At 35.5% G+C, this 27202-nt stretch overlaps 1 protein-coding gene across 1 annotated transcript; it reads right to left on the bottom strand.

Annotated features, from left to right (window-relative positions):
• Nucleotides 1–974: 974 nt before the first annotated feature.
• Nucleotides 975–27138, bottom strand: DCAF13 (DDB1 and CUL4 associated factor 13). The gene is made up of 11 exons (XM_054590357.1): nucleotides 26976–27138; nucleotides 21563–21762; nucleotides 20890–20997; nucleotides 17021–17110; nucleotides 14946–15101; nucleotides 11952–12029; nucleotides 10012–10094; nucleotides 7927–8091; nucleotides 4025–4160; nucleotides 2686–2849; nucleotides 975–1828 (listed from the first exon to the last, which is right to left on the bottom strand). Exons 1-11 carry the CDS (start codon nucleotides 27043–27045, stop codon nucleotides 1741–1743), a joined length of 1338 nt encoding a protein of 445 aa, XP_054446332.1. The 5' UTR covers nucleotides 27046–27138; the 3' UTR covers nucleotides 975–1740.
• Between the last annotated feature and the right edge of the window lie 64 nt (nucleotides 27139–27202).

Here is a 27202-nt window from a genome sequence, read left to right as displayed (position 1 = left end):
ACTGTGGTTTTAATTTGCATTTCTCTGATGACTAGTGACTTTGAGCATCTTTTCAAATGACTGAGTACAGTGAAGGTACTACTGCTGGCCCATTCTTATACAACATAGGAATCCTTTGACAAGCTACTTTGGCCTGAGGATACTCCACCAGCCTGGCCCAGTGGTTTTAGAACTGCACTGCAGTCTGAGGCTCTTCTGACCCAGTCCCCTTTCCTACCCACGCTCGAGTCCAGCCTACAGTACAGAAGGCAGGCTCTCCCTGTCTACTGCTCCTTCCTCATCTTTCAGGCAGTTCCCTTTAATAAATTTCTTGCATGTCTTACCCCATTTAGGCATCTGTTTTTTAAAGGATTCAAACTGACACACAGGCTCATGTTTATGGATCAGTACTTGCATACTGTCTTTGAAACCACACCCAAACTAATAGCTGTATAAGTTCACCAGAGAATTTGGTTCACCTTGAAAGTCAAGTAATTTGAGGCCTACAATAAATCATACGGATTAAAAGATAAAGATGGTTGATCTCTTCTCAGCCTTAAGAAAATGATGCCAAGAAAGCATAAAAAATAGAACACAGAGCTTAAGATATTAACCTCACTAAAGAGTTCAAGTCTCTTGTGTATCCCACCTTAACTATATCCTCCTACCACTCTCCAGATTGAGATTTTTATAATCCCTGTGCATCTCTTATTTTTACTACAAGTATATGTATTCTTAAATAACATTTTTTTCTTTGGATTTTTTAAATGCCTTCTTTACTTAAAATTTCCTAAAATTCAGGTATATATATATATATATATATATATATATATATATATATATTTATAATGAGTTTACTAAGCTGATGATTTCAAAAAACACGGAACTATTTACAACTTAGATTGAAGAGAAATTATTTAGCAGAAATGGTTACAATGCTGAGAAAAACAATGTTTTATTATTGACTTTATCATGAATTATTATTTATGAAAGTTCCATAAATGCAAGGTGATCATCTTCAAAGTTTCAAAAGCCAAATATAAAGCACAGAAAATATATTCCATTGGAAAATGTGCTGGCATAATTACTGTACATGTTATGTGAAATCCTAGGAAAAATCATTGCAGTAATTACTCAAAGTAGTATTAAAGGTAACACAAGAGATTTTTGGTCTCATACAACAATTTAACTGTATAGTATCTACAATAATAGATCAGAGCTAAAGTACATTTGCAATTTCTAACAGCAAAAGTAAGTCTGCAAATACTCTGTATACTTCAATGAAATAAGAAAGTAGATTAAGGATAAAATGTTAGTCTTATCAACCAGGACACCTTTTAAAGATAATTTTTCAGGGCTGCTAAAATGAACAACAAATAAAGGTTTACACATACAATACTAAACTGTTATAGTAGAGCCAGTACAGCTAGCTGATCCTTGAAGAATGTAGCAGTTAGGGGTGCCCAACCCTGAGGAGTTGAAAATCCATATAACTTCAGTCAGCCCTCCACATTCATGGATTTCCAAACTTTGATAGAAAATACTGTTTTGGACCAATGTTGGTTCAATCAGTAGATGCACAACCCAGGAATACAAAGGGCCAACTATTTATCTACTGAAAAAAAGAAAATTATGCATTTAAGTGAATCTGGCCAGTTAAAACCTGTGATGTTGAAGGATTAACTGAATTTTTATTTGTAGAGTTTTCAAATCAAAAGGTAACAAATAATTACATCAGCATGGGAAGGAATACACCAAATATTATTTCACAACTGCCACTATGTGTTTCTTCTTCTCTGGCACGATTGGCACAGATCCAGGCTTGCTGTGTTTCAGACGATTCACTTCCCTAGAATAAGATTAAAAAAACACAAAAATTTAGGCGAGTTTATGAGAAATCATATTAACTAAAGAAAACTTTCTCAAAAAAAATTACGAGGCATTTTCTTTGACTGGAAAAATCACTCACTGAAAAAGAAGTTTTCACAAAGGTAAAAAGTAGCTAGGGAAAAAACCCATTTGTTAACCTAATTACTTGCTACTTCTCTTATTACAAATCAATGTCCTTTATAAGTTAAAAAAATGTGCCACAGTTGATAAAAATATTTAAAAGGGACTCAATCCCAACATCTATTCATCTGTAGCAAAAATAATAATCATTTGCATAGTATAATTAAAAAAGAACTCCACTTTAGAATTTCTTTAATACTTTGCATGAATTCAAGAACTGCAAAGACTATTCCATAGGTGAAATACTGGTGGTGCTTTAGAGTAAAAAATGTTAGATCCAAATGTTATGATGAAGCATATTAGAAAGATTTTTGTTTAAGAAATATGCACTATGAGTTCTTTGCACACAATACCTCTTACTTTTAGCTACATTAGAAATCATTTTTAAAAGCATTATCTATTTACAATAGTCCTCTAGTATAAACAGAAGCATTTTCTTATTTTGATAAAAGTAATTTTCATTGTCCTTTAAACATAGTCTCAAAAATAGGTATTAGAAATTCTCATAATTTTATATGACTGTTGCTTCCCCTTTTATTAGGAAAAAAACCCATTAAATATGTAATAGCACATAAATTATTCCCTTGAAAGGCAGGTTTTATTGTTTGTTTCTTTTTGGTGATATGGGGGGTGGGGGACGGGAGAGGTGAGTTAGAGAAAGGTGCTGAGATAGTGTCAAATGCCCCAAAAACATACTTTCGTCTACGAGCTTCTTTCATGATGCGCTGTTCTTGAATCTGACTGTAGATTGATTTTGGTAGATGTCGGTGACGAGCAATACGTTTTATTTGAGGATGATGCTGAAATTTCTCCTTTAACTTCTGGTTATAATCTTTGGCTGCCTTTTCTCGTGATGTAAGCTGAAAAAAATGCATTTTGATATTTTAATGAATATTGTGTTCTCTGTTTTGCTTCAGTGTAACAAAGCTAGGAGGACCCCAAATTTTCCCCTCAAACTACACTTTTATGACATGAAACCAGAAATGCCAACGTAATTCTACCCTCTGCACGGTTACAGCAGTAGTACCAGGGCCACAGGCACTGACTGCGCTTTCAGGCAGCATGCTGACAATGCAGACTGATGCCAGCAATGAAAAGGAGCTGTGCGGAGGGGAGCAGGCCTATGGGGAGAGCGAGCTGGACCTTCCCTAGGCATAAACAACATAGCGAGCCACCCAAATTAATCACTCAATTTTTTATTTTTGTAGAAATAACTACTGAAACAGAAAAGATTAAGTGTTCAATGTGGTAATAACTAGCCTTTGTTTAACAAAGAAGGATGATAAGAGTTAGAGGAACATTTAATGATGAAGTGAAACCAGGGCAGAGACTACTTAGCATTCGTTAAACCTAAAATAGAATTGTCTTTAATTACCGCTTATCATCTTGTGATTTTCTACCAGTGCTAAGCAGACAATAAATCACCTTTAACCTTTCCTTCTTAAACTTAATATGTTTCTGATATAAACACTCTTTATGTTTCTTAGATAAAACATGAGACATTTTGAAAAAACATCAAAAACAAAACACAAAGAGCCAGAAACCCATAACCCAGAGGTAGCTGGTCAATGATGACATGTTACATTTTCATTGAGTCTTTTTGATGTCTGAAGCTTTCTGTATTTTTTTTAAGTTAAGTGTTTCACTGTGTCTTTAATTTTAAAAGAACCTGCAGTGAATTGCAGCCTTTAGCCTGCCAGACTACTACACGAGGAAAGAGGTGCTCTAAGTTCTGAGCTTTTAGTCCTTACATCTTCTCACCCTACCTCAAGGGAAGCACAAAGAATCGAGAAGGCTCAAATTACTATCCAACATCTGAATTAACAAAGGCTTCTGAAGGTGTCTCTGACGTGAAAGAAAGTAAATCTCAATACAGCCTTGTCTGTTTTAGTGCTAACATTTCTTTTTACTACAACTACGCCAATGTGATCAAACTACCTAAAGCACTTCAAATGAATTCTCTTTACAATATAATGATATCCAATAAATCAGAAACTAGCTCTACTTGACAATGAAAGAAAATGGGATCTCTTACCACACCCAATTTTTCAGAAGCATTAGCTTTCCAGAGACGAATGTTCATTTCATCAGATCCACACATGATATACTTGCTGTCAGAAGTCCATTTTACACAGATAACATGTTGCATTCTCTTTGTGTGATACACTTCCCTATGGAAGAATTAAGTTAAAACCTTTAGGATTCTGATACACATTTTCTTGAACCACTGCCTAGCAATTCTCAGAATACTATTTTTGAGTATAAGAGAAATTAAAATTCATTTTTATTTTTATTGAACCAAACTAAAAAAGATTCTATACTAAAGGCTGGGGAATTAAAAATTATTGCCATTCTCAGATAAGTTACAGTGCAGTAAGAAAATATAAACAAACTAAGCAAAACTAGATGCCCAGAAAAGTTCACAGAATAACTAAAGGCATATAACACAAATAAAATGTTAAAGCTGAAGAATTTTGTAACGATAAGATATAGATTGTTTTTAATAAGCCTCCATCCACCTGCTAAATCAATTCTGGTCAACCATCATTCTTTCTTAATTTTATAGGAAAACAAGATAAATGCAACAGTATTCAAAGAACACATCCTCATATGTTGATCCCAGTATCTGATTTTTGTACTGGTCAAATTGTTTAAAAAGCTTAACTAATTGAAGTGAGAGTTGATTGAACATGTGTGAAATGAAAGGGAGGGCTACAGAAGTGTCTGATGAGTTGATGTAAGAATCATTTAATAAATGGAGATGTCAAATATCAGACCTATTTGGAAAGGCTGTGAAACATGGTAAGTGAATTCACAGGAGATACTATATTGGGAAATGTGAAGGAGAGCATTAAAAAGCAAGTAAAAAATAAGGTCAGAAAAAAAAAAAGATGAGAATTCTGGAGAAATAAGTTTTCCATATCTGGATTAAAAATGATTCAAAATGCAGGCTCCTTGAGAGAAAAGAAATAAGCTCAACAAACCGCACAGTAAAGAAAACCTATATGTAATCACCAAATCAGAGTTCCTATCTACAAAAGCAGCTGAGGTACACTCACAAAGCTAGCCTTTTACGCTGTTTCGAAGAGATATGTTTTGAGCTCTTGAATGAATTACTTCTAAAAGTGGGGGAATGGTTAGAAAGAACATCCTATTAAAATGAAAATAGAGGAGATAGATTGCTTTTTCTTATCCTCTCAACGCTCTGCCTTTACAAGACTCAGTTCTTATAATCTCTACATATTTAAGAGTCTCCCTTTTCCCCCATAACCACATAATGAATTTAAATATTAGGAAATTCAATCAGGCTGTGATAACCATTAAAAATAACCTGTTCAGATATTAGACCAAATACAATGGTTAGTCACTTAACCAACTTAGAATCCTCCTTACTGGTAAACTATGCAGAGTTTAAAATTTCTAGATATGTTTTTGCTTGTACATATGATAGACACTAATTGTTCCATGGGAAAGCAATTGATTTACTTGGTTGCTTAGTTATTAATATCAATTTAACTGTAGTTTTTAAAAGAATCTACTTAAAACTTACTTTAAAAATACACATTAACAATTTTAAGGTCAAAGGAAAATATTTTTAAAATACAGATCATTCAAAGTTTTGCCCATGTCATCTGACATCTGTAACGACAGGAAACTAGAGCAGACTACACAGTAACAGACGAGAACCAGCTTTCAAGCAAATGAAGGCAAAGGTCAGAGGGATACCACTTATATCTAAACCCAACAGGAAGTAAGACATATTATAAAACCTCCAACTGATATCAGCAGACAATTCCCTGAAAATGGGTTGCAGGAACTCCGTACGTCACATAATTTTAGAATAATCTGAACTCTGTAGCTAGTTGTTCATATTGGTTTGGAGTAGTTCAGATTGAATTTAGCTACTTGGCCTGTGGGATTACATGTGCCTAAACAGTCCCATTTCTTACTTTTTCTTTGTGTCTTTATCATTTTTTTCTTGTGTGTGTGTCTACTTATTCATTCTGTTGGAAAAATACTGTCCCTACTACCTTGGAGGTTCTAGTGTGAGGAAATGAAGGGCCACATTCCCTTGATTGGTAATATTTTCCAGAGGTGAGAAGAATGTAAACTACCAGCCTTGCCTTGCCTGACTGAGTAATCCCAACAACTTTCATGACAGTTCTGATTAAAAGTAATGATTAAAATTCTCATCACTGCATTAAAATGGTAAGATTTCTCTACTCTTTTGCAGTAACACCACCAAACTAAGTGTTCTCTAGCTTCTGTAAAGGAAGGGTCCGAGAAAAATCCTCTGCTACCATCAGTGTTTATGAAGCCAGGTAAACTGTTCTACCAGCTCCCCGCTGCCCTCTAGTCCAGATCATCGCCCCCCACCTGCATTATACAGGTTCTCTCCGTCCTTTCCCATCCCTGAGTCTACCCATTTTTCTCCTTTTCTTTTCTACTATCTGCAGTCATTCCCTGTTATCTTCCACCAGGTCCCCCTTTCCCCACTGAACAATTATAATTTCATCAAGCAAGACCACACATATTCAGTAAAATACACACACACACACACATTTATGCACATATCTATTGTGTGTACATATATTTTATTGTATTTTTGAGAAAATATTTATTTAGATATACTTTTTAAATTTCCAGGTTATTAATATATTAAAATAGATATGGTCATATCTTCAAGTGTGAGTGGCATCACCAAAACCCTGAAATTATCATTATTTTTCATGGGTAAATTTCCTCCAGTTTACTTGGATTTGCTTTGAAGATGTTTCCAGGAACACATATACGACCTTACTGAGGATTAAAGAGAATGTGTGTAGAAGTGCTGTGTAAACCAAGAGGCTTTAAGGAGCTGTTAGGTCTTACAGTCAGCCTGTAAAGCAAAAATCAAGTGCAGTCAAAAGCACCCTTAAAAACCTTAAAATGCCATAGTTTTCTGTAACCTACCTCCATATAAAAATATATAATTTTACAAGATAGATGTATAAATGTATACCACATTCAGTAACGTATAATATGCAGCAGAGAGCCAAGCTGTACAAAACACATCTTAAACACCAGAATTACATTCCATGTGCTGAAAGCAGATAGACACACAGCGTACGGCACAGCTGAGTTCCTACTGCCCACCTCCTGATGATTCCACGACACATACCTACTAAGTGAGATAGAGGGAGAACGGTCATGACAACCGATGTTTTGCTCTTCCGTATTTTTACCTCAGTGTATAAAAGCTGATTTTGAATAAATAAAAATAACAAAATGGAAGGTATTATTATTAATTGCTCTTAAACTGCATTAGGTGACACCTAAGTTATTTACTATCAAATTAAAATTTTTTGAAAATTTAATGTTTTGGTACAATGACAGATATATGTCATTTTGTACGTTTGTTCAAGCCCACAGAATGTACAACACCAAGAGTGAACCCTGAGGTAAACTACAGATTTGGGGTGACTATGACGCATCAATGTAGCTTCATCCTTGGTAACAAATGTCCCATTCTGGTGAGTGATGTTGATCATGGGGGAGGCTAGCATGTGTGGGGTAGGGGGTGTATGGGAAATCACTGTACTTTCCTCTCAATTTTGTTAGGAACCTAAAACTGCTATAAAATAAAAAAAATAAAAAGTCTTTATTTTAAAAAGTGTACTAAATAATTCTAAAATAAAATGCTTTACCCTGAGGCAAACACTAAAATTTCACATCCACAAATTATATAAATACAATATCCTTTTTAATGAAAGAAACTGCCCAGCAGGCTGATGTTTGCCCAGAGACGATACAGTGAGAGGCAGTACTCCAAGCTGCAATACCAGGGTGCGAGCCCTGTCACAGTACACACAGCTGAACCGCCTTTCAGCCAATGTAAATGATGATCAAGACCGGAAAAAATGAATAAAAATAAATGATTTATTGGCAGTAACATACCTGCTCCTACTTTTGTCCACAGGGAAGATGCGAATAGATTTATCAAAACTAGCGGACACGAACTCCTTCCCAGTGGGAGAGTAATCCACATCGAGCACCGCAGACACGTGATCCATGTGCACCATTACAGGAGTGTCCAGTGCACGCATATCAAAAGTATATAAGCTGTAAAAGGATTTTTAATTATTTGATACAAATTTCAATAAAGCAGCATATGCAGTATTAAGAGACAGTAGTGAAAGTAACACCAATGGCTAAATAACGCACATCTAAATAAACAGCTCAATTCTTCACACAGCAGGTAAGAGATAGGGAAAAATGTCAATTGTTTTTATTATTCCTTAAGATTGCATTTACACACTTTCATCCTTATAAACACCAATCTTGTAGAAAATGGGAATTTCAAACAAGTACAGAATACAAAACTTACCTTTAATGCTGCCAGAGAAAGCAATTATTTCTAATCTTTTTATCATGCAAATTAAATGTATACTTTTAATAAAACTGAGCTATGAAAAAAAGCTCCATATTCTGATATTTCCATGTAGCATATTATGAACATTTAATCATTAAATAATCTTTGAAACTATTTTAATGGTTGCATATTTAAATTAGTTAAAATAATTTATAATTTGTTTAAATTCATTTATTAATAAATAATTCTTAAATGAAATGCCAACATTTGAATTTTTAACACTTAATTTTTGATTGAATGAGATGATTTTAATTAAATCTAGACTGATTCCTGCGAGTTCGATTTTAAGTCCAAAGGCATGAATATTTTTGAGGCTTTTGAGTTGACAAGTGATTTCTAACAAAGTTGCACTAATTTATACTCCTATCGGTGATATGAGTACAGCTTTTCAAAGACTGTACTAAAATTAGAAAACTATACTTTGGGCACGACTGGTAAAAATAACAATTGCATGACTATTGAGGTTTAAAAATGCTTAATGGACAGCTAAAAGAATAATGAATGTTTCAAATGAGCCAATATGTACAATGGACAATGGCAATACAGTATTACTGTGACCAAGTTCCTAACATCAAAACACTTCAAGATGCTAAGATTAGTGAGCAAAACTTTGAGGAGAAATAGGATACCTACATAATTTCAAAGTTATCTCCCCAAAATATGTATTAATTACAAAAGGGAAAAACAGTAACTTTATAGCAGAGAAACCTGGCAGATACCACCTTAAGTAAACGATCAAGGTTAACATCACCAGTAATAAGACATAATGACATCGAGTAACACTGATTCAATGCACCAAAAAGGGCTTATCAGTTTTGTGGTATTCTTACCGAAAATACATTATAATGAGGAACATCAGTTAAGTCCTAATTAAGGGCAGTCTCCAAAATAACTAACAAGTCAGTCCTTTTCAAAAGTACTCAGGTCATGAAAGACAAGGGGAGATTGAGGAATAGTCAAAGACTGAGCAGACGAAGGAGACATAACAATCAAATGTAACACGCGATCCTGCATTGGACCCTAGAACTGGTGATGGAATAAAGTCTGTAGTGTAGTTAACAGTATTGCATAAATATTATGAGTATCAGCTACCTGAAGAGCTACAAATTTTGTAGGCAGATGTTTTTAATTTCTATTGAAACATGTATGATTTGGTCATTATATGGTCTCCATCACAATCAGCCAACTTTTTCTGTAAAAGGGCAGATAAACATCTTTGGCCTTGAGGGCCATGGCGTCTCTCTGACTACTCAGCTCATGCTTGACAGCACAAAAACAGCCATATTCAGTGCATAAATGAGTGTGGCTATCTTACAATAAACCTTTACCAAAATAGACAGCAGACAGGATTTGGTCCACAGGTCATAGCTTACAATTCTTTGTATCATTTTAAAAACCGAGAATACTTTTCTAATGAAGCTCTTCTCCAACTTGGGAAAAAGAGAGAGAGAGAGAGAGAAAGAGAGAGAGAAAGAATGTGTGTATGTTAGAACAAATGACCGTTTTCCCACATATATGAAGAAATTCTGCATAGGAAACATTTCATCAGTAAAATATAAAACTGAGCCATTTCTGAGAGAAATAATGAAGTTTTATGGAGGGAAACTTACTTGTAATCTTCATTTGCTGCAGTGAAAATGAAAGCTTCCATAGGGTTCCAACAAATCGTGTTTGTTCTCATATCTAAGATGACCTGAGAAAAGGAGTATACACTAACCTATTACTATAAAGTCAATTCCCTCTAAAATGAATAAATGCCCTACTTCATTACCTTTCCTTTTTTTCCTCATTGACTTAAGCAAATATTTAGTAAGTACCTATTATGTGCTCAGTACCCTGAGTAACAAGAAATCAATTATTGTTTTACAAACACACAGAGTGGTAAATAGTGAAAAAATATAAAAAATGTTTAATAAATTATAGTCCCTTGACCTCAAATAACTTAATTTCATCAGAAAAATTAGACATATAAAAAAGTTAAAATATAAATAATGAACCAATAAATAAGGATCAAATCAGAAGCAAAATTAATGGCGAGTTTAGAGTTAAAATAGAGAAGTTTCAAAAGACAAGCATGACTGGAACTAACCTGTGAAGAACCAATATATTATACAGCTTGTGAAGAAGAACATTTTGGGTAGGACAATCTTTTCCTGTGTGTGACTGTCCACTAGGATGTTTAGCCTCTCAGGCGCCTGCCTCCTAAATGCTAGTTAGCAGTCCCTAAAACGCTCCTCCCACATTTCCAAAAACACACCCGGTAAGGGAGTATAATTTGGTTGAGAACTACTACACTTAGGCTGTAAAGGATGAAAGGAACACAGTCTAGTAGACAGAACAAAGAAATAATAGAAAACAGCACCTCTGCATCCATTGAGGCGACCTGCATGTGACAACCCCTATTTATATTTGCCTTATGATTGAAACCAATAAATAAATGGAATACACACTGGGACCAGGTCTTGGAGGCCTTGAGAGCCAGGCTACAGCTCTTTTCTTCAACCTAAAGGCACTGGAACACCATTTAAAAATTGGGAAGGCAGGGGCGGGGGATGGGGCAGAAAACTATTACTTATTAAACTAGTACTACATGTTGGCATTCTGCTAACTGCTTAAAGTATTAGGTTTTATTCTCACCAATGTGCTGCAAGGTTGTTATTAATATCACCATTAATAGGAGAAACACAGGTTAGGCTATCTGCTTAAAGTTTAAAACCAAAGTTCATGGAGGATCTCCCCACTATACGACATGAATAAGATGATAAAAGTGGTACTTTGGAAAGGTTACCATATTTATCAAGTTCAGACCTCAATGAATATACTCTACTCCTAATATTTCTAAATTTATTACATGTTATAAAATGATTTAGGATTAACAAAAATATTAAAAGCATTTCTTTTACATGTGGACTTTTTTTGACAATGAACTCCTGGTACGCCGCCGCCGCCGCCTAGCGCTTCCTGGATGCTCACAATTCTTCTATTAGCACTCCTCTCTTTACCAACGATATTTCTCTTCCTTAGAGTCAGCCTAGGATTGTATTAGCTTTGATATCGAACTCCTGGAATGACTGCTTAGCACTATTGGGAAATCTGTCACTTTGAACAGGACAGTGTTTGTCTAAACAAAATGTCAAACTAGTACCTGTCAGCATGTAACTAAACAAATAAAGCTGGTTATATAAATGTTATAAAACTTTCTGGAATACTATATTTGTCATATGATAACCATGGGGCCTGAAGTGAAGGGATGCAACAATTTCAATTAAAGAACTTTCAGTTTAAGAAGTACTAACTAGATGCCTAAAATTGACTGGCTTATGGAAGCCACAGAGAAGACTAGAATACAGTACCTAGTAGAAATAAGGGTCTCTAAAAAGTAAAAGGGAGCTGAGGGAATGTCACTGTGATCTCTTTGGATTCTAATAACATCTCTATGAAAAAAAATTTTTTTTTAATTCTGAAGAAACATTTGCTGTGTATTCTGTCACTCAATCTACCAAGGAATGCATTAACAATTGTATAAAGCAGAAAATAAATTGAAACTCACCTTTTTCAGAGGAGTAGCTTGCCTCATATCATATAGTACTATATTCCTGTCAGAAGCACAACTTCCCAAGAGAAATGTCTAAAAATAAGAAGCACCAGTTAAAGCCAGGCTTGGCAGCAAACCATGTCCATTCAGTGAACAAATGATTTAATCACCCTTAATATTTATGCCTAGGATGCAAAGTTATAATATTAAAGTCCATTTTAAGAGGATACAATAAATCACTCATAATCTCAACAACCTAAATATTTTCACTGTTAAATTCCCATGTGTGTTGTAGATGCCAATGATAGTATACAGATAATTCAGTATTCTATAACAACATATATTACTTATCCATTCTTCAACTTAGATCTGTTTTCTGTTTTTTAGTATTATAAATACTTCAATAAACACTTTCATACTTTTAGCTCTTTTTCTACAGACAAAATTTCAGTAGTGGCATTACTTAATCAAAAAACCATTTAAAAATTTATGGCTTTTGATATTTAGGGCTAATTGTTTTCCAGAGAGTTGTACCAACATACACTGCAATGGGGGAATTGGCCAATTTTACTGCAAACAAGCAGCATTACGTAGTGACATTTAAAAGGTAGTATCTACATGGCAATATTTTCTAATTATATAAATTATTACTTTATTAGTAGTTAAACATGTCCTCGGGTAATGTTAACTCTCTGTATAAATTAGGCCTGTCCTTTCTTTAGTTGTTTCATGACGTTTCAAACATTTATTTCTAAGTCAGTTATAAATGTGCAAAGTAGTTATACAAGCATTGGCTTTTAGTGCAAATAAGCTCTCTGGCTACCAGTGAAGCCTTGAACCCTACCCTTTGCAGCACCATTGCTCCTAACTCAGGGCTCCTGACACTAATAACTCTTGGCTTCTGCCTACTAGTTACTTTCTATTGCAAATGTAAGAGGAACATGTCTCATTTACTAAATACCTGTATGGCCAGCTCCTACTACATGTGTATACAAGTTCAAATAAAACATCATCAGGACCTCCAAAACATTTCTCTCAAATCACTTCCTCTCTGAGGCTTTCTCCTAGTGAGTGACTCCTCTCAGCCTTTCTCGGTGTTTCGTTATGTCACCCCGAGGTCTGACCAGTTTCCATTTCTAGATATAAAGACTCTGATGTAAGCAAAACAAAAATTCCACCTGGACTGAAAACTGATTTCCACACTGTAAAATGTGGCAATGCTTAGTTTACTAAACACTTAGTTTTATTAGAATTCTAAGCTTCAATATTTTAACAGAAAATTTATTATTAATAACTGGAGGAGAAAAATACACTTCATTTGTCCACAGCAACATGCCCTTTCCATTAAGTTTAACACAGGATAAGAGACATGCATACCATTTGCTTTTACCACTCAGTTCATAAGGTTACAAAAAAATAAAACTACAACACCACAGCCAAACAATTACAGTTATTACACAGGCAAATTTGAAAAACATGGTTGTCTGGTCATCACTAATGGTTATAATTTTAGAGCTGCCCATCAGTTTTTCTGACACAGGTGTCCACCAAAACAGAGAAGCAAAAGATCTTCCCTCAGAGAAGGAAAAAATCAGTACTGCCTGTTAAAATTAAATTTAATTTTTTTTTAATTTATTGATTTGAGAGAGAGAGAGAGAGAGAAAGAGAAACATCAGTTTGTTGCTCCACTTATTTATGCATTCATTGGGTGCTTCTTGTATGTGCCCTGACCATGGATCAAACCCACAATCTTGGCATATAGGGACAATGCTCTAACCAACCCAGCACCCAGCCAGGGCCTGTTTTTAAAATAGTAATAACATCACCATCTTAAACTTGGATAGCACCTCCTAAAGATATTCACATACATTATCACATTTTATACTCACAATAAACCTATGAAGTACACTGAAAGATATAATTAATCTCATTTTAAAAATAAAGAAACAAATTTAGAGAAAAAGTCTGGACTGTATAAGGTCAAAGGCACGCTGGCAGTAGGTTACATGCCAGGGGCAGGAAGAATATCCTCTGACTGACTCCCCAGCAGCACTACAAGTCCAGGATCACATCACAAGGTAGCACCTCATGTGCCAACGCATCATACAATGTGTATACCTTGCTACTTTGACTTGGCCTTTCTACCCTCCCTTTTGTCAGCATGGGTCTCCAAGAGGATACAATACTTGCATATCAGGATTTTCTCTTATACTATTAACATGATAATTTCCTGGTAATTTCTAAAATCAGCTTACACATGCAGCAATTTCTTTTTCTTTCTATAGGAAAAAGCATCTCCACTGAGTCTCTCCTGGGCCATGAGTTAGCCTCTATAGTTATACACTCAGAAAAAGCTCCTGAGAAGACCTGGAGTCTGAGGGTGAGCTTAGCCTGCAGGGCGGCCTCTTTTCCTAAATCCGGGCCTGACTAAATGGTAAGTAGTAGCCAATCTCCAACTGTTCCCTTAGACCTGGAAGCAATTAGGGATCACAATTCATACTTCTTAAAAAAGTAAAATGTAACTAATTAACCATGCAGAACAATAATCAAGCATATTATTAAGCATATTACTGGTGCCCTTGCCACTAACAAATAAATAATGAAAACAATGCTCATTTTCTTCTTCTTCTGACCTCCAAGAGAGTTAAAATTAACATTTTCCTTAAGATGCAATGATGTACTCTGTGGTACAAGAGTGCTGAAGGTATGAGTTAAACAAGTGTCACAGTACAGTGTTTGCTTGAATTCTACCCCCTGCGCTCAGGCACACACCCTTCCCTCCTCTAACGCTGCTTATACTGGTATCTGGGACTAAACTGCAGACAAATGTGTTGAGATCTATCGAAGGTGTCAGAACTCAGATATAATCTGGAAAATTGACCAAAGGCCAGAAACACAATGAAAACTCAGAAAAACTATATCACATGTTTAATCATTTGCTACACAGAGCTGAAATTATTAAATAATAAGGAAACAATAAGCAAAAAATATTTCAAAAAGAAACATTACCTCAATTGGGTTAAATTTAACACTACATATACTGTCAAATCCCCAAGTCATTGAACATATAGGGCTGGTTCTTTGTTCATCCCAAATGTCTACTTGCTGTCCACATGTGGCAAAAACAGCTTCTTTCCAGTGATGATCAATTCCTGTATACACTGTCTTTAAAAGCAAAGAGGTTGTTATAAATGGATCTTTTCATTACTACTTCAAGTCTACAGAATAATATTTTAACTATATTTATCTATTCTCTCATTTTTTTTGAAAACCCCTGTTCACAAAGAAACTTCTTTGAGGCCCTTAAAGGAGAAACAGTATCATAAAGAGTGATGTGTCCTATCATACATTTTTGGAAAAAAGAAAAAATATTAACATGGGATGCATTTAGTTAAGTGTGAAAACTTATCACTGAAGCAATCTTTAAATCATCATTAGGTTATTGAAGGATCTAATAAAATACAAAGGTAATTTCTAAAAAACTTCACTCCACATTTACCAAATAAAACACTGACTTCCTGGATAGAAACATAGATAACAACAACTGGATTAAAATTTAGAGAGAAAAATAAAACTGGTGAGGGTGGATGCTAATATTGTTGAAAGCAATAAAATCTTATGAATTTGATATTATCCACTTAAAGTAAGTGATTAATCTAGTCAGGTCCAGGTTAAAGTCTGCCTTTGTACTATTGTTTGTAATAATTGTTTGCAAAAAAAGAAAGAAATACAGCGTCCAGCAGAAGTAAGGCCTGCTTGAGTGTGGTTGGCAGGATAATAATATGGGTGTTGATAATTTATAGTTTTTGACTTCTAAAGATTTTATTTATTTTTAGAGGGGGGAAGGGAGGGACAAAATGAGGGAGAGAAACATCGCGTGTGAAAGAGAAAGAGTTGCCTCTCACACGCCCCCAACTGGTGACCTGAATGGCAACCCAGGCATGTGCCCTGACTGAGAATCAAGCTGGCACTCAATCCACTGAGCAACATCAGCCAGGGAGATAATTTATAGTTTCAATTTGAACATTTCACCTAAAATGTCATATGGTATGCTTGAGTGTGATACTGTTTTGTTACCGAGTCACATGCTTTATGATTTTGTAATGAGAAAGGGGCGTTATTTGTGCTGGACCCTGTATTTAGCCAATACTTTAAGCTTTTAAGAACTCTTATTGCATCTGCAGGCTTCTAATTATTTTCTATTCATAAAGGCAGTCCTACAAACTTTTTCACAATTAGAACTACCTATATCACAGAGGAAGAGGTAAGACTGAATATTTCAAAAAAAATCTTTTGGAACTTCTAGGGAAAAAGCATTTTATAAGTATGAAGCCAATTTTGTTTCAGAAATTACTATTTTTTTAACCACCTGGAAGTTATTTCCATCTCATACTCATACCCCACCTCCAAATCCCTTTAAGAACATTGAGAACTTGAAACCTGAAAAGCAGCACCTAAATATATACTAACTATAACAGTGAAATGACAAAGTGAGTTTTAAAATGCATATATTTAAAGATTCAGTCCAATTTTAGAATTCTGCTTACTATCAAATGTAAGCATTATAAAACACTGGTAACCAATTGTTCTTAATTATACTTAAGCTATAACTAAATCACCTGATTTGCAGAACAATGTCATAAGAAGTATGAAGGAGATTTATACAAAAAGCATCACCATATTATTACATTTCTTCATTTCCTAAAGGATTCTTTCAAGCTAGACATTCTCAGCTTTGTGTAAGGCCTATGACAATATAAATCAGAGAGAAACTGAAGCACTATTTTTTCTGACCTTTTTACCTTACAGATGTGCCCCCCAGGGCTTTGCTAGAGAAAACGTCTCCTTGCATCCTCTAGCTAAAAACAGGAATTGAACCCTACTACAGTGAGCATCAAAGAACTGTTTGAATTCTTTAGCTGCAAAGGACCAAAACTGCATTAAACAGTGCTTAAAATGGGTCAATTATTATAGTCTAAAGTCTTTGATTTGTTATTTACCTCTTTTTGGAAGTACAAATTATCAAATAATTTGAAAAGAGAATAATTTTAACAGACAAAGTATGGGTCAACTTATTTTTGTACCTTTCCTAATATTGTATGCAGTGGTTCTTCCTCTTCTCCAAAGCCTGGTCCGTCCATTTTCCACTGCTTCACAGTTTTATCATCGCCAACCTAACAATATTTATTATGATGATGATAATAAACAATAGTTACAAATTATAAACTTGCCAACATATACATCAACCATGAACATCTCCACCTTTAAAATCAACACATCTGATATTGTCCAGTATCATAATTATTCATGCATTTATCTCACCCTGTTTTATAGTAAAGATTTTGAACAAAGACATACAGTACATAAAATTAAAAATAAAATAGTATGAGTAGGGCAAAAGTAAATGAGAGTAGGAATAAAGTTAGGCTATACATAATGGCAAAAAAACCCAACTGTGTATTTTAATAATTTTGGCATTTTAAATGAAAGAGAAAAACAGATTCTAATAAAATGATCTTGTGATATCAGGTGGTCACTTAAAAAACTGAACTAATTTGATGCCTGACATAAAAATAAAATGCCAGATAATTTTAAATGTGAAAAATGAAGAGAACCACTAGAGAGAAGACATTTTTATAATCTTGGCATAAGTAAAGTCCTTCTTTGCCTTACACAAAACTCCAGAAACTACTGAGCTGAGGGTTTTCAAACTGAACTTAAAGAGCTCTGAGGGACCCTAAGAATTTTTCAGAGGTCCATAAGGTCAAAACTATTTTCATAATGTTAGTAAAGACATCATCTGCCTTTTCATTGTGCTCACAGATGTACACATAGTAAAGAAGCAATGATGGGTACAACTGCTGGCATCTTAGCTCAAATGAGGGAAAGACAACAAACTGGATTTTTGGACTTGGGTATGTTGCAGATACATTCAAGATATTAGGGGAAACTACAAAACAGAATGCAAAATATCACCTGATTTGGGATTAAAAACATCATGTATTCATCTACAGAAATAGCATAAATTTAGCTCTTGTAGCAAATTCAAAAAGGGAAACACTTCCTGTGAAATAATTCATTGTACTTATGATATTAGAATGGAATAAGTGATTAGAAGAGAAGTTTGGGTACTAAACTTCTAAGGTCAGACAGAAATTTCTTTTGTTGAGGATGCTAACAGACAAAATGTATTTGATAGGGCTTTATTTTATTAACAACCTGAATCTAAGCTACTGGCATCATACCAAAACTCAATTCTGGAAACCAGTATTGGGAGCCAGTAAAATGTTATCAAGGTACCAAGGTCTTGGCTGATCTGGCTTGACTCAATGGAATATTTTAGCATCTGTGGAAGACAGGATAAACTGTAATCAGGAACACCCTACCTGAAAACTGTTTCTTTCAATCAAGCTTTTGATAAACAGTGTCTGCCAGCTCAAGACTGATCCTCTTTGTAAATGCATAAGCTCTCTATACAATTCTATTGAGTACAAGCTTCAGCAGACCATCAATCCTGAGAAAGGTAACATCTTGTAGAAAGGAGGAGCCAAACAAGAATGTGCCTGGCTAAGAATATCTCATCTCCAAGCTGACTAAGCTGAGGAAGGACCTGTTGGTACCACAAATTGGGATATCATAGGTACTATGAAATTTAATAAAGGTTTATCTTTTGCAACACTGTATATTAAACATTTTTTGAAACATTAAGCACTGAAATTATGCCATTAAGTAGTTTTCACATGTGTGTCATCTCTAGCCAGGCACACATTACTTTAAAATATCTAAAGGGAAAAATGAATAGTGAATATAAAACATTTTCAGCCTTTACTCATTTTTAAGCATTTAAAAAAATAGCAAATCCTCCAGCTGGAATATTAAGCTAATCAATATATCCAGAAGAATAACCAATTGGAAGAAGTGTAGCTACAGTCTGCTCCAACTTCCCACCCAATAACTTCAATAACATATATACACATACAGTTATGAAACTTGTCTGCACCCCTCTAGTGAAAAGCTACTAAATGCTCTGCAATGTAGCCTATTTTAGTTTTTGACAGCAAATAGGTTTTTCCTTACTTTTAACATTAACATCTATTCCTAAGGCTCCTATATGAAACAAATAAGTCCATTTCTTTTTTCACATGACAATCTTTCAAATATTTAAAGATAACTTTCATGTTTCCCAGAAGTCATTTCTTTCCTTCATTACTCCCTTACTATCTGGGTTTTGCACCCAAGCATGCTACTCAACTTGTTCTTTAAAAAGCCATCACCAAATAAAGAAAAGGAAGATTTACAAGTTGGTTAGTGTGTAAAGAGACACAAAAGGTTGCACGTCTAGGTCAAAACATTTGAAAACATATACATCAAACTTCTAACAGTGTTATAACTGAGTAGAATTACAAGACCTTTAACTTTCAATTTTTCGCAGGTCTAATTCCTACAATATTCTTCTCAGCCTTTGTTCTCATCATCCTTTGCAGTAGTTCACATAACCAACTATCCCTTCCTTCTGGGACGTTAAGCTCATTCACAGGTTCTGATTGCCTGGCTATTCCCAGAGTTTCCCCACTCTTAAAGGTGGGCATCCTCCAAGGCTCTTTCCCTGACATCTCTGATTTCTGTATTTCCCACCTCACTTCTCCCTAGTGATGCCCTACCATCACTTCGATAGTTATTTCTGTATTGATGCTTCCACGTTTAACTCTGACTTCCCTCCCGAGCCCCAGATCTGTATCTGCAAAGGTTCAATAGACACCTTCACTTGAACAGCCCACTGGCAGTCCAGCTCATCACGCTGTATCCTTCCCATTCTCACTCTCCTCTAAAGTTTCTGACACTCCTGGCTTCCCCATGTCTGTAACTGAAAGCGCCATCTTCTTAGACATCCCACAGTTACCAAGCCTGTCAAACCTCCAAAATGTTTCTAAACCTACGAACTGATTTCCACTGTTTTCACTGCCCAGTGTTGACTCATTATTGCTTAACAAGACTATTAAAACAGCCTCCACACTGATCACTCATTGCTGTCAAATTAATCATTTCAAAGTACAGCTGAGACTTTGTCATGCCCCTGCTAAAAAGTTTCAATCAGCTCAGAAATTTGTACACCAGTGTTCTTAGTAGCATTATTCACAAAGCCAAAAGGCAAAGCAACCAAATGTCCATCGGTGGATGAATGAATAAACAAAATGTGGTGTATATATACAATGGAGTATTATTCGGTCTTAAAAAGGAAAGAAAATTCTGACACATTCTAAAACATTGATGAACCCTAAGAACATTTTGTTAAGCGAAATAAGTCAGAACAGAGGGCAAATATTATATGATTCCTCTAATATGAGCTACCTAGAACTGTCGAATACACAGACACAAAGTGGGACAGCATTTACTAAGGCCTGGAGTCAAGGGGGATGGGAGTTGTTTATTGAGCTACAGAGTTAACAGTTTAGGAAAATGAAAAAATTTTGGAAATGGCTAGTGGTGATGGATGTGCAACGATATGATGTACTTAATGCCACTGAAATGTACACTTAAAAATGGTTAGAATGGTAAACTTCATGTTATGTTTATCTTACCTCCCCTCAACACACAATGATTTACAACTGTTGACACAGTACAATTTCCTCATTCCTAGCACTGAAAATCCTCCAGAATAAACTAAACTACCTTTCTAGCCTCACCTTGCATTAATCCCACATCTCAGTATCCTATAGGATATTAGTTTCACTATTATATTAAGTAATTATTTATTTAAAAATTATATACAGAAGCATTGGGGAAGGCTGTATTACACAAAGAAAACTAGTACTTTCCAAGGTTTTAGTAAGCTATTTTGCACTGTGAAACTCCAAAAGAGCCCTGGAAGAAATATATAAACTCAGAAAATACTCAATTAGATCAGTCTTACACATGTTGAAAAGAGTTAATAACTTAATTGCATTATACTTACAGTAAAAAAAGAACTCCCACAAAAACGAGTACATATTCCTCGTACAAAACCTTCATGTGCTTGTATTGTACGGATACAGTTTCGTTTGGTCAAGTTCCAAATTCTAACCTGTGATAGAGTATACCAGGAGATTTCAGTAACTGTAAATATAAAATGTTCAACCACAGGAATACTACATTCCAAGAAAAATAAATTCAACACTGAAAAAGCTATGACTCATTCTACCAGACAGCTAAAAGCAAATCTTCTGGATTAAAATAATGCAATCATTAAGGATAAGTATACCAACAAGCAGAACATTCAATCTGTTAAATACTCTATTGATTCTAGTTTAAAGTATTTCAAAGCTTGCTTTCTTTGCCAGAGTGGGAAATAAGTGTTGAATCATTACTAACATCCTGTTATTAATAAAACTCACACTAAAAATCTTTATTATAAACATGTTTTATTATTTACTATCAAATTAAGCCTTAAGCTACTACATTTTTAATTTCTTGGGTTTAGAAAAGAAACAACAAAAGTTACTAATTCGGTCTTGAGAATTAAAAGAAAATGGAACATATAAAAATGAAGTCAAACCAATTAAAACCCACAGTAACTCAAAACTAAAGGAAGAACATTTGTAATACAACTATTTTTAGTTTAAAATATCAATGTTTAGAGTGATGCTTGCCTCTCCATCACATGCCCCAGAAAGGACAGTAGCCAGGCTCTTTGGATGCTTTGCCAAGCAATTGACTCCATCACGGTGACCATCCAGAGAAGCAAGGAATGGTTTTGCAAATACGCGTTCCAGTTTGGTAGCATTTAAAGCTCTTACGTATTCTCGTGGGACCTCAAAAGGATGTAAGGTTGGATCATAGTTTCTTGGAACTGAAATGAGAATGACTCCTTTTAATAAAAACAATTCACATTTAATATTTCCTGTGGTCTTCCTTAGCTAATCATTCAATTTGTTATTCAATAAACCATTGTTCGGGACACCGATCTATGCCCAGCACTGTGAAGAATATGAAAGTAGAAGACCTTTCGTCCAGAAACCTTCCCAAAATTGCCAATAAAACATAGAATGCATATATTTTGCAAAACAATTAGACCCTATATACAAACACAGCTCTTATTTTTTAAAAAGATTTTATTTTTAAAGAGAGGGAAGTGAGGGAGAAGGAGACGGAGAGAAATGTCAATGTGTGAGAGAAACATCAATCAGTTGCCTCTTGCACGTTCCCAACCAGGGACCTGGCCCCACACCCCAGGCATGTGCCCTGGGTGGGAACTGAACCTGCAACCCCTCCAGTTTCCGGGGGGGATGCCCACCAGGCAGGACAATTTGTCTCCTACTACATCCTTCAGCTGGTTGTGAGTGTTTACAGGCAGGGCTTCCATTACATTCTTCACTTGTACTCCTATGTCTAGCACAGTGCCTGGCACAAAACAAGTGCATGTTTGCCCAACTGAACTCTAAGCATCTAGTGGGGCAGGGAATATTATTAATCTCCTGCGCTGTCAATGTAGTGACAGGCAAACACTGTTGTAATTATGGTTATAGTTACTATTTACTCAACACTTTCCAAGCTTGTTTGTTTACTTTAAATAGAATTTGCCATGTGCTAGGCACTGTTGCAAATATCTTACATATTTTAAAATAATTTTTTAAAGATTTTATTTATTTATTTTTAGAGAGAGGGAAAGGGGGGGTGAAAGAGAGGGAGACCTATAAGTAGCCTTTCATAGGCCCCCAACCAGGGACCTGACCAGGAATCAAACGACCTTTTGGTTCACAGGCTGGAGCTCGATCCACTTGAGCCACACCAGTCAGGGGACAAATACCTTTTATTAACTCATTTAATCTCCATAGCACCTTACGGGTTAGGTTCTACTACTATTTCCTACCGTACAGATGAGGGAACTGAGGTACAGAGCAGCAACTTGCCTGTGAAGTGATGGAGTCAGGTTTCAAACCAAGGCAGCTGGGCTCCAGAATAAATGTTTTTAACTGTTATGCTGTGCTGCCTAACGTGCTGTCACAGTTAATACCCTCAATGTCTGAAAGTACATGTATCTTCTCACCCCATGACTCTACCCTGCTGTCTCTTCTGACTCCGTTAATGATCCTGTGGATGAAAAAGAGGTTCTACACAAAGCAATCTCACAGTGTGATCTGATCACAAATTCCTAAATGGGCAAATAATTTGCAGGTAATTAATTATACCTCAGGCAAGTAAAGTCTTCAGTAAACCAGTTTATCTTTGCCTTAAGCAAACTCTTTCCATTTGTTTCTGTTACACACATTTGAAATACTCTTAACCACCCTCAAGAGAGCACAAATTATTTTCAACCATATAAAAGAAACTGCAAAAATGTCATTCGCCTGAGCATTTGAAATCTTGCTTCCCAGAAATTGCCAGTTTGGCTCAAATAAATTCCTATAAAAATTTTCTACAAGTTCAGAAGTTTCTGGTATTGATAGTACTATACCCAACATTCAATCAAAGTTACAGATCAACCATTCTTATGTATTCCATCTACCACATTCCCCAGTGCCAAAACTTGAAGTTCTACTTATACTATCTCAGAAATACTTATTCATTCTTTCTTTTCCTACCTCCAGTAACTTAGTTTTGACCCATATTACTTTATATTTGACTACTGTAATATCCCTATGCTATTTGATGGCAGTTTATACTATCACCAGATTAATCATTCTAAAACACAGCTTTTTGCATGTCATTCCCATGCTCAAAAACTTTTTTTTTAAATATATTTTATTTTTTTTTAGAGGGAGGAAAAGGGAGAAAGAGAGGGAGAGAAACATCACTGTGGTTGCCTCTCGCGCCCCCCACCCGCCCCAGGGACCTAGCCCAGCAACCCAGGCATGTGCCCTGACTGGGAATCAAACCAGTGACCCTTTTGTTCACAGACCGGAGCTCAATCCACTGAGACACACCACCCAGGGCTCAAAAACTTTCAAAGGCTCCCTACCAAACTCTTCGTAGTCTTTAAACTCTTTTGACTGTTTGACCCATTAGTAACAGTTTTTGAGCAGATCTCTGCGACTCAACTATACACACACACACACACACACACACACACACATACAGAGAATTTATTTAATGAGAGCATGTAATTAAAGGTGCTGTTTTTTAAAATCTCAATCTAACACTATTCAAAGGTTTTAATTACAATGTTGGGTTTTAATTGCTACTGCAGTTGCAAAAAAATATAGGCAGACCTTGCTAATCTATGGTACTATGTTACTGGGAACACAGATGTACCAGAACCAATTCCTCATTTTGCAGTTTTCTGGTAACAGATGTGACTTGTGGCATGTCACTGTGAGCATGTCAAAGAGTGGGACTGGTTGAGTTAAAATGGTACTGTGCAAAGTGGGAACTACCTGCCTTCACAAAGACAAGAGGATCCAAAGAGAAGACATCCGTAGTTTCTTATTTATAGTATATTTAGTTTTAGTCCCATCCACCCGTTTAATAAAGGGGTTTTTCTAAAATATGTTTAGAAAATTTCCATTTACTCTGATATCTACAGCTCTTCCTACAACTATCTGGCATTTTAATAATTTTAATAGTTAAAAAACCTCAACAAGATAGATCATTCTGTTAAGCAATATTTATGTGTAGTCAAAAATTAATTTTTATAGAAGACACATCATTTTCAGGAATTTTTTAAATGATGAAAACAGTTCTAAATATATGTTTAAAAAATGATCTGCCACAGCACAAGATATTTTTTGAAAAGTAACCACTTCCTTACTCATCACTAAAATGGATACTGAAGTAGCAGGTTGTGTGTTTTTTTTTTAAAATAAAAACTCCTACATAGTATTCATAGCTACAGAAAAATTCAGCAAATGTTACAATGCTTAATTCACCATTATGTTCCACAACTCTTCTACGAACTTTGCCATATATTACCAAGGAACCTCTGCAGAAAAACAGATTTTTATGGCTCCCCTCATCACTTTACAAATTATTATAATTATAAAGATTCTGTTATTTAAAATAATATAATCCCCCAATTAATATAAACTGTAATAATATGTTGCACTATTCTAAAGGTAGAAGCAAGCACACCTTTGTCAACTCTCTAGTCTTTTCTTGGGAAACCTGAAGTACCAAATGCAGTGTGTGACTAATTTAACATATTCCTGAAATGGGAATGTCAGTGTCAATATAAGTATTATCTAAATAAAGATTAATTTATTTTCTAAAATAAGAAATACAAATTGAAGTATTATTTGTTTTTTCCTACTCTGCAATGAATAGGCCAGAAAATCCATTTTAGTGTCCTCTGACCAATGGAATTAATTTCAACCTCCTTTCTGGTTTTCCACAATGTGGTCCCAATCTACTTCTCCAACTTCATGCACTTTTTGAAGCTCCAGTCAAACTGGTTTATTCACTGTCACCTAAAACTGCCTTGGCCTTTCCTACTCTTGAATACTTGGAGAAGTCATTTCTTCCCTCCAAGAATGTACTCCAACTTTCCTCCTAACCTAGCCAAACCCTACATATGCTTTAAAAATATTCAGCTTAAATCTCATGTCTTCTATAAAGTGTTTCAAATCACTACAATCACTGCCACCTCTAAATTCATACAATCAACATTAAACAGTCAATGAGTGCATATGGAACATCTGCTATATGCCACAAGCACCAAGGCTATCATAGCTGACAAACACATAGCATCTATTTACATGTCTTTCTCGAGCATCTGTTTGTCAACCAATATATCAGAATAACCAATGGAATTTTAAAAATAGAGATTATCTGATGTCTCCCCCAGGTCAATGAATCAAAGAACTCAAGTAAGTATTTGAATACTGCAAAAAATTTACAAGGACATAACAGCTAAGTAAGAATAAAAGAATAAAAAATGATAGCAAATGGCTTCCTTATTTTATGTTTTACAGAGCTCCAAAACTTCTATTTTTCCATTTTGCTATTAACACTTCTATCATCAAGTATAAAGAAATAGGAAGTTCTTATAAAAAGTAAGACCCTTAACACCAAGAACAGATAACTAATCACCTTTTAACATTGAGATTCAATGACCAACCAGCCATTCACTCATTCCTGCGTTAAGAAAATGCCTGAAATGCACTCAGATTAGCAAGGGTAAATGTAAACTACTTGTGAGAAAAGTAATGACTGGCAAAACTAGAGAGGAAGATGGGACCAGGTTCAAGAAATAGAAATGACATCAAATCCAAGTGACATAACCTAATACATACTAGAAACTTCACTGCCTTGTTACTACCTGTAAACATCTTGTGAGTAGATATTTACTTCTTAGCAATACTCGCATATATATTGATAACCTCTAGTGCTCAATGAAAATAACGAAATACTGTTCTAGCCTCATCTTCTATCACTTATCCCTTACTCAAACTCCGATGACATGGCCCCCAGGGTCATTTTTCCCTATAGAGGCCTTCGAACTTGTTATTCTCTTCATTTAGAACAGCCTGTTCACATACGACTGGTCCCTTATCATTTAGATATCATGAGCAATTATATGATTAATTCATAAGCAGTCAGCATATCAATGAGGGAACAGACCTATACGGATAAACAAAGCTCATTAACGTCATTTTAACCATTTACAAATCCTTGAATTGATAAAACTGATGGCTTCAGGTTTCACATTTGTCTCTTCCTACATCCAGACGTACGTAATTTTAGGCAGTAAAGTGATCAGAAGTTAGGGCAGCAGAAAGGTTTAAAGAAGCCAGTTTAATTTGTAAATTCCTCAACCCACGAGTTTGGCTCATTCAAGTTGCATGTTTCAACAGGAACCTGAGAACAATTTGAGAGAGGGGCGGGGGAGCAGAAGCATTCTCCATACAGCTAACTTTCCCACTAACCACTAGAGAAAGTTCTTTTAAAGAGGACTTCAAGAGAAGTTACCTGCTACGCTGTCCCATGTGGCCTGATCTGAAAAAAGTTTGCACTGGAGAAAGCGAGCAGTGAAAGAACGAGACGAGAGTGCCAGTCTCCCAGCAGCTTTCCTCGGTGGAAGCCCAGATCAGACCCAAGCCTGACGGACTCTCTACTAACTTGTCTCACCTCTCTGTAAATCCAGCTTGGTTTCGCGGACATAGTTGTCCGGGTTCCGACTCAGCATCTTCACCTTCATCTTCGCTGCCAGTTCCCACCGACTCCACGAGTCTTTTCCTCCAGGTCCGGTTGGAGCCCCCGCCCCTGGAGCATGCTACTTCCGCTTCTTGTATACTACTTCCTGCCATGTGACTTCCACGGAATGGAAACCGGTTGCCTGGTTGCCTTGGCTGGAC

The sequence above is a fragment of the Pteronotus mesoamericanus genome, unplaced genomic scaffold (assembly GCF_021234165.1).
Source record: "Pteronotus mesoamericanus isolate MK-2021 breed Mesoamerican mustached bat unplaced genomic scaffold, CSHL_Meso_final scaffold_174, whole genome shotgun sequence".
In the NCBI taxonomy this organism is placed as follows: domain Eukaryota; kingdom Metazoa; phylum Chordata; class Mammalia; order Chiroptera; family Mormoopidae; genus Pteronotus; species Pteronotus mesoamericanus.
The sequence above is the reverse complement of the archived record's forward strand: the minus strand, read 5'-3'. Positions and strand labels throughout refer to the sequence as shown.

Bases quoted from the DNA above. Each gene is read 5' to 3' on its own strand.
- DCAF13 (XM_054590357.1), bottom strand. From the start codon at position 27,045: ATGAAGGTGAAGATGCTGAGTCGGAACCCGGACAACTATGTCCGCGAA. The intron at 20,998-21,562 runs GCAAGCATCACT...ACTCTATCACAG, and splicing joins CTGGGGCATGTGATGGAGAG to GTTAGAATTTGGAACTTGAC. The intron at 17,111-20,889 runs GTAAGTATAATG...AAATATTGTTAG, and splicing joins GTGGGAGTTCTTTTTTTACT to GTTGGCGATGATAAAACTGT.